Genomic DNA, 8,465 nt, shown 5'->3' on the forward strand with positions numbered 1-8,465 from the left:
TTATTTGTCTTAGCTTATATATGTTTTAAGATTTATGTGTTATTACTCAAAAAGTTACAAGTTATTTTGAAAAGTTAGAAATTATAACTTATTGAAATCGTTTTTAAATTTAAAAAAAAAATTATTTTAAAAGTGTTTTTCATAACTTCAAACATTTTTTTTATGATTTATTGAATTTTTTTAAAAAAATCAATTAATATTTTTAGATAAATCTCAAACGCCCCCATACAACCAACATATTATGATTTTTTTTCGTTTGCATAAAATGTTGGTTTTTATGGGATTTTCTGAAGTAATTTGCCCATAACAGCCAGCCTTCTAAACATGCGTCACTACTTGGCATTTCTTTCCCTCCGAATTGATTTTCAATTTCTTCGTTTCACATCCATTTGTTGCACAGCAGGCTCGATCAAATTTGGGTTTTTAGTTTTGCAACCCAAAAGTTCGGATAATTTACAAAACAATTAGAATCGTCTTTTACTTTGATTGTTTCAAAAAAGAAATTCTACGATTTAATGGCGAGGACGATACAGAAGTTAAGAAAGGTGCCAAACTCTTATTCATGGAATAATTCCACTTATGGATTGTTCGGCAATGGAGTTCTTAGAGTCTTAACAAGATCAACTTTTGCAGCCATCAGATACTTCGTATCATGCACGTCAAAAGAAGATTCATACGAGTTGAACAGAATGTTAACACAATGTGAAGGTAGTATAAGATCCATTAAGAAAATGCATGCTAAGATCATCATTGGAGGTTATGAGCAAAATGTTTTTGTTGGGTCTAAGCTTATTGCCATCTATTCTGGATTGGGTCAATTGTACATGAAAGATGCAAGGAAAGTGTTCGATCATTTGTCTGAAAGAGATGTTTTCTTGTGGAACATGATGATTCAAACATACGCAAATTCAGATATGTCTCCTGAAGCATTGGATGTGTATAAAAAGATGCGTGAACAAGGTATGCTTCTCGATAAGTATACATTTACGTTCGTTCTAAAGGCGTCCGGCATCACAAAAGATGAGAAAACAGGCTGCGTCATCCATGGACACGTAATAAAATGTGGATTTTACTTTAATTTGTTCGTTGGGAATGCTCTGGTTGCGTTTTATGCGAAATGTGAAATGATCGAACCATGTATGAAGGTGTTCGATGAAATGCCACAAAGGGATCTCGTTACTTGGAATACTGCCATTTCCAGTTGTGCTAACAATGATCGAATTGCAAAAGCTCTTGATCTTTTTCGTACATTACTACATGAACAGTCTCTTAGCTTACCAGATCATGCCACTCTCGTTAGCATCCTTCCCGCTTGTGCTCAAGCAGCAGAAATCCAATTAGGGTTTTGGATCCATTGTTACACCATTAAGACAGGTTTAAACAACGATGCTATGGTGGGAAGTGGTATGATCGCTATGTATGCAAATAGTGGCCATTTAGACTATGCACGCCAAGTGTTTGATGAAATGCCTGAAAGAAACATCATGGTATGGAACGCCATGATGAGGGGTTACGGAATGCATGGAAACGCGGAAGAAACACTCAATCTTTTCTCAAACTTCTTGAAAGACGGTTTTACCCCCGACGGGATTGTGTTTCTGTGCTTGTTATCAACATGTAGCCACGCGGGATTAATCGCAAAAGGGCGTGAAATTTTCAAACAAATGGAAGATTACAATGTGGAAAGAGGTCAAGAACATTATGCGTGTATGGTTGATTTGTTTGGGAGAGCAGGATTGGTTATGGAGGCGGTTGAGTTGATTAAATCCATGCCAATAGGGCCCGGGAAAAGTGTGTATGGTGCTCTTCTTGGTGCTTGTAGGATGCATAATTATATTGAACTTGGTGAAGTTGTGGCGGAGAAGTTGTTTTTGTTGGATCCGATGAGTGGCGGCCGGTATGTGACGCTGGCGAAGTTGTATGGCGGTGTTGGGCGGTTGAAGGAGGCTGCCGCTGTGAGGAAGATGATGGTGAAGAGTAATATCAAGAAACCGTTTGGGTATAGTTCGGTGAAGGTGGATAGTGTTGTTCATACGTTTGGGGCGGAAGATGAGAATCATGTAAGAAGAATTGAGATTTTTGATACACTTGCGTGTTTGGATAAAGTAATGGCGGAAGAAAATTAAAGCTTCAGAGCATCTCATTGACTTATACTGCATTTGGTGTTTATTAGGATGAGACTGATGTCAATATGATAAACAAATATAGTTTTTTTATCCTAGAAAGACGTGCCTTGATATACTTAGCAAGATTTTTAGGGATCTAACGGGTCAAGGACTACAAAATACTTCAAAATGTAGTTGACACTGGTTCGAATCCTTCGGGCTTTTATAGGAATGATTATGAAAGTATTCTCCTTACACCTTAAGGTCCTTCAACATTTTTCTTGTGCATTTTATACTTATTATGGGCTGTAGAAGGTTTATCTGGTTTTGATACTTATGTGATGTATCATTATCCATGTGGCGTCTACATGTCATCGACTCAAAAAATATATATACGCTTGGTCCTTGAACAAAAAAATGTATTGTTTATACGCTTGTCTTTGATGAAAAGTTTATACAATTATACCATTTTGTTTGAACTCATTTTATGATTTTGATTATGTACTATTGATGTTCACTATTGATGTAAACTTGTTCCTTTTATTAAGTATTAGCGGGTGTTTGGGATTTTCTTATTATTTATCCGATAGCTTATAAGCTATCAGCTAACCTTTCATTTCAGATAACATATAACTTTTTAGCTAATTTGACAAACATAGCCTCAGTATATAAGTTGTTTTAAAATATCATGAAAATATGACTTGAAAATATGACTTGAAAAATGACTTTTTGAAGGTGGTGAAAAACTAATTTCAAAAATGCTTCCTTTCCACATTTTTTAAGCTCATTGACAATTTAAAAAACTAATAAGTCAATAATCACTTTCTAAACTCGATCCCAAAAATCCCAACTCATTCGGTTTATGAAGTATTTTTAAATCCCATTGATTCTTGATCACCAAAGGTCAAAATTATAAAATACAAACAAATTTTAAATTTCGATGAAAACAAACACTTTGCATTTTGTATAATGCCAATCATCAAATCAAATCAAACATCACTAGCAAATGCGACTAAAAACACTTCCGATTACCCAAATCGCTTTCTTAATGTACAACAAAACATCTCATCTATCCAACTTCAACAACCAAACAAAACCATATGTCAATACACACCTTTTCCCTTTACACCAATACCAAATCCTTATATAAACAAAAAGAATCAATCATACCCGCGGGCCCACAATCACGTAGTCAAAATATCGGGAAGTGTAGTCGAATGAGCTCCAATAATTTTCCCTCCAAGATCCGGGAAACTTTCACACTCAGGCAACGACCCCACATTCCCATCCACATCAACCTTCAAAGGATACATCATTAGATGCCCTTGCAATTCCGAAAACTCATCACTCACATACCTTCTCCAATTATCTTCCGCCACCTCATTCACCCTTTTCACACTCTCCAAACTCCCCGGCTCCTCATAACACCCCTCAAGCACCCCAAGTTGCTCCGCCCACAACGACATTCTATACCCGTAAACCTAAAACACACAATAAAAGTTAGTTTGTTTGATAGTTGTTGACTGAGTCAGATCTAACTGAGTCAAGGTCTGACCGAGTCAGACACAGACACAACCCTAAATCTGACTGAGTAAGAGGCATATCAAACGGCCCCTTACTCCAATTATGTCGTTCTACTTTCAATTTTTTTTTTTTAAAATGAAAAATGAAAGTATGTTGCTATTTTTTGTATACCTGTCCATGTGGATGACGTTTTTTGGCTGCCCAAGTGTGGTGGGGTTGATACGAACCCATGGCGATTTCTGTGTCTTTTGATCCGGCTAAGGATCTTTGGTTGATGTTTGCGGACCCCATTATGACATATTCATCATCCACTATCATTCCTTTTGCGTGCACGTATATCATGAAGCGCTTGAATTTTTGTGAATCTGAGATCTGTAAGATATGATTCAAAAACAAATCTTGTAAGACTGGAATGGAATGTGTGATTACATTCCATGGTTAGGTTTGTTACTTACCTTCTCGTCTGGGGAAGATTGAGGCATTCCTGGAGGTAATTCTTCACGTTTTCCAAGGCAATAGAAATTTAGATAGTCTTGAGGGTGTGCATCAAGTTGCATAGCTTTGATTTCACGTGCTACGATAGTGTACATTGTTTGCATTGACTGACTCTGTAATATTTAATGACGAGGATGAGGAGGGTATTTACGTCTTTTGTACAGACACGAGAAGAAGGGTAAAAAGGTAATATTACCTGCCAATAGAGAATCTCTTGGACAGTAGCAGATGATGGAACACCTTCAGGCCACATTGGTATGACAACATAAACTGCAAACCTCTCTCCTGCTCTGATCTTGCTTGCAATTTTTAAGGCCAATTCCATTGGAATCAGATTATCAGCTCCTTTTGATATGTAAAGTACAATAAAACAGTTTATTAATATAAGACCTATAAGAATCGGAATTTATCTTATTCTTATCAGAAACCATATAAAACGAATATATTATGATAAAGTATTTGTGTCTATACTATATACTATACCTGCATCTTTGTATGAAGGCCATGCGTATGATGATCCAATGAAATACTGGTTTTCAATATAAATGAAATGCTGAGCTGAGCGAATGGCTTGGATATATGCTGTCTGAATACTTTTGTCAATCACCAGACTTTTTGCACTAATAAGATTCTGCACCAATGAAATGGATGAACATTTATAGCAGTGTATGTATCTAGATTCCTTTGCTACAGTACAATGTTGTGATAGGAAGAAATGGATGTATGTATGATGCTATAATAAACAAATCAATGGAAATAAGTTTGCTATTTCTTGCATTTTCCTACAAATATGGGTTGAACATGAAAGGTGTTTAGCAAGAACAAGAAGATGAACAGATTTCAATTACTAACCTGTGCCTCACAAACATCAACAGTTTTGGGAAATCCTTTCAAAGATCCAGAATCGATAGACCGAAAAATCTGTGAGAGGTAAAACTCATGAGAATTACTTATTAATTTAGATGAGGAGGGCATTCACGTCTTTTGTACAAATAAGAAATCGAGATCAAGTCCCTGTCCTATCTTTTTGGGACTAAAGATATCATTTTTTTTTTGTCTCATTGACATGAGTCTCGCAAACAAATTACAACCACTTATGCCCTTTTGTGTCTAACAAAAGGGGCTTAAAAAGTCACATAAGAAAAGAAGTTGGTGGAAAAAAAAAAAAAAAAGAGAGAAGACTTTTTCTAACCTGCACATGCCAGTTATCTGGATGATCTTCCTTGTAAACATGCAACAATGGTTCATCTTCAGGAACAATGGTGTGATCTCCATGTTTTGGAACAGGATATTTAGGACTAATAATCCATGAAATCCGCTCGATCTTTATCAATGCATCATCTTGCCACTGGGCCATTTTCTTGGCAATAAATGCAAATTCTCTCCACTTAGTAGCCTTTTTCCATCTCTGCTCAAAGTTCAAAAGCACATCATATGCAGCAGGACCATCAATCTTGCAGTGTAAATCATGCCATGGTTGCCTTGGAGCTTTGGTTCCTGCCTAATATAAGATATCACACCATTAGAAAAAAAATTGGGGCACATTTTGGAATAATAATATCAGAAAATGGGAAACAAATTGAAGAACACCACTCACTGGATATGTTGGCTGATGAAAATCATCCTTGAAAACAGTGTCTAGATCATGAAATAACCTATGCTGAGGTGTATCATAACGTCCATCACAGAGATCAAGACCACCTATAAATGCAGTAATTTTTCTATTGTTACCAGATGCTTGTGTATCTACAAGTACACATTTCTGATGATGTGTAAATGCAGTTCCAACAACCTGAAATGTAAATGGTATAAGAAAGATTCATTGCAACAAAGTGAGTAATCTGAATGAAAACCAGAGGAGGGAATCAGAGAAGAGAAGTGCTTGCCTGTTGCTTAAAAAAACTAAGTTTGCTGCTTCCATAACGAGGTGATAACACACACATGACAGATGAATGCTTGAAGAACTTCCTGGTTTCTTCATCATGAGTCCCCATCACTCCAGTCTGTGGAAAAGATTTATAAATGAAATCAAAACAAAATAATCTAAGCAATCAGCTGAGTAAAAGATTTGAAGTTCTCACCGTTTTTATGAAGAGCTTATTGTGGGAAGTTTTATCATCCCAAACCAACAACAGTACACGAACCCCTTCTTCAGATTTATACTTCAGCAAGTCACCGAGTGTCAAATCGCCTCCTCTTGGTAGTGGCTTGGTGGGCTCTCTGATCAGTTTAATTTTATGGAAAACAGACCAACCGACAATGTATATCATGTGGTGAGCCTCTGATACAGCATAACAGATGTCTTCCCAACAGGAATTGTGCTGATAAACCTTACCCCCGTCTAATTGAATCTGAGGCATCTTACAATCCGGTGTAATGTGAGCATCCTGGTATAATGTCACCTGAGAACCTTTCCTTACCGGAAAATAAGTGTTTCTGACGCCTTTATGTGCCGGATCTCCGGCAATTCCATGTTGGTAAAGCGGATTTTTCTCACACGGAAAAAATGTCATTTCCAGTTTGAGTTCCGAGTTTTTCTTACTTGAATTCTCCATCTTGAACCAACCGGAAATAGTCTCGCCGGTGGCGATCTTCTCCGCCGAAATCTTAACACTCCCCAACACATCAGCACCAAACACGTCATCGTCTTTCACATGAAACTCCAAGTGTGCAAGGGCGTGGGCTAACGGAATAATAAATCGTTCGTCCCATTTAGGGTTTTTCGAGTTCTTCAACACACGCGTACGCGCCACCGTTGCTTGAGGCACCGAAACCTTGACATAAGGATCACTAGTAATTATCTTCCGGTGACCAGAACGCAACTTCGTGTCAGTGGTTGCGGCGGAGGAATTGTCGTTCCGGCAGGCCTCAAAGGTAACGCAACGGCGGATGTGGCTGGTGAAGACATCCATGTTAGGTAAGTTTCGTGCTTCTATAATGTTGAGTTGCAGGTCACCGTGTAAGTAAACAATCCTGTCCGAAGCATCATCCGCCATTTTTCCAATTCAAAATGACAAATCAACAAAGCAAAACCGCTGCTTTTCAATTAATCCAAAAGCAGAAGATCAAACACACACACACACACACAAGGGATACCCGTGTGTATGTGAAATGGAGATTTCCGTAGGGATAGTGGGAAGGGTTTGATTGATAATTGATCTGTCGGTAGTTGAAGAAAGAACTGGCGGATGACGGTTTTCACGATGTAGGCCTGTAAACAGCAAAGCATGTCTACAATCGTTTCTCTTGATATTTGTTTTCAGTGGTTGAAAATTTAGTTAAATGCCAGAGCAGACCCTTAAGATTTAGGTTATTGTCAAGTTGAGCTCCTTATGAAAATGTCAACATGAATAGTCCACAAAAAGTAAAAACATTACTCCACTTTTACATCTTCTTTCAGTCTTTTGATGAAAGAAAAATACAAAAGTAGATACAACTTTGTTATAAAATGGCCACATTTTTTTAAATCCTCAAATAGACATATCTTTTGTAGAATTGTAGAAGCTATTGTAAATTGGACCCACTACAAAGTCATTTATGTCAAATGGATTATGTTTCACTACTTTAATAATTAAATTGTATGTCATATAGACTTTATATCAATTTTTTTCTTTTTCTTTTTTACTATCATTTTTTCCGGTCCATTATCCAAAATACCTATCTTTTTAAACACTTCTAATTTTGATTAAAAATTAATAATAAATTATAAAATAAATAAATAAAAGTAAAATCACAAAATGAATATTTCATTAAAAAATTACAACTATCTTTTTAAACACTTCTAATTTTGATTAAAAAAAATAATAAATTATAAAATAAATAAATAAAAGTAAAATCACAAAATGAATATTTCATTAAAAATTTAAACTACAAACGAGAATTAAAATTCTTAATACGAGTTTTTAAAATCCTAAATAAGATTATAAAATAAATAAATAAAAGTAAAATTACAAAATGAATATTTATTTAAAAAAATACAACTACAAACAAAAATTAAAATTTTAAATGCGAGTTTTTAAAATCCTAAATACGATAATTAAAACTGTAACGTCCCAAAAATAATGACATAAAAATTTTCGTTCTTAGATTAATAAATCGACAATACATTTCATTTCCATAAAACCAATGCAATTTAGATTTAGCAAAACATCATTAAATCAGAGTAAATCACAGAGTGCGGAATCATGTGGTGTGTGCTCTGCAATCATCATGAGCCCTTCCATTTAAAAACTGAAGTACCTGAAACATAAACTGAAAACCGTAAGCATAAAGCTTAGTGAGTTCCCCAAGATACCTCATACCACACATACATAAAATCACATATTAGGCCCCCACCCTTCA

The 8,465-nt window shown here is 35.9% G+C and overlaps 2 protein-coding genes across 2 annotated transcripts; one reads left to right on the plus strand and one right to left on the minus strand.

Annotated features, from left to right (window-relative positions):
• The first annotated feature begins 266 nt into the window (after positions 1-266).
• On the plus strand, positions 267-2,380 carry LOC145108824 (pentatricopeptide repeat-containing protein At1g08070, chloroplastic-like). The gene has a single exon (XM_079045913.1). It carries the CDS (start codon positions 516-518, stop codon positions 2,124-2,126), a length of 1,611 nt encoding a protein of 536 aa, XP_078902039.1. The 5' UTR covers positions 267-515; the 3' UTR covers positions 2,127-2,380.
• Positions 2,381-3,112: 732 nt separating this feature from the next.
• Positions 3,113-7,362, minus strand: LOC145108825 (phospholipase D delta-like). Its single transcript, XM_079045915.1, has 10 exons — positions 6,206-7,362; positions 6,011-6,127; positions 5,722-5,916; positions 5,317-5,625; positions 4,977-5,045; positions 4,608-4,755; positions 4,321-4,469; positions 4,085-4,237; positions 3,801-4,001; positions 3,113-3,586 (listed from the first exon to the last, which is right to left on the minus strand). Exons 1-10 carry the CDS (start codon positions 7,118-7,120, stop codon positions 3,290-3,292), a joined length of 2,553 nt encoding a protein of 850 aa, XP_078902041.1. The 5' UTR covers positions 7,121-7,362; the 3' UTR covers positions 3,113-3,289.
• Between the last annotated feature and the right edge of the window lie 1,103 nt (positions 7,363-8,465).

This window comes from Lactuca virosa, chromosome 4, assembly GCF_052849685.1.
Source record: "Lactuca virosa cultivar CGN04683 chromosome 4, Lactuca_virosa_CGN04683_v6, whole genome shotgun sequence".
Taxonomy (NCBI): Eukaryota; Viridiplantae; Streptophyta; class Magnoliopsida; order Asterales; family Asteraceae; genus Lactuca; species Lactuca virosa.

Bases quoted from the DNA above. Each gene is read 5' to 3' on its own strand.
- LOC145108824 (XM_079045913.1), top strand. From the start codon at position 516: ATGGCGAGGACGATACAGAAGTTAAGAAAGGTGCCAAACTCTTATTCA.
- LOC145108825 (XM_079045915.1), bottom strand. From the start codon at position 7,120: ATGGCGGATGATGCTTCGGACAGGATTGTTTACTTACACGGTGACCTG. The intron at 4,756-4,976 runs GTTAGTAATTGA...TCATTGGTGCAG, and splicing joins TTGATGTTTGTGAGGCACAG to AATCTTATTAGTGCAAAAAG. The intron at 4,002-4,084 runs GTAAGTAACAAA...CATATCTTACAG, and splicing joins AATCTTCCCCAGACGAGAAG to ATCTCAGATTCACAAAAATT.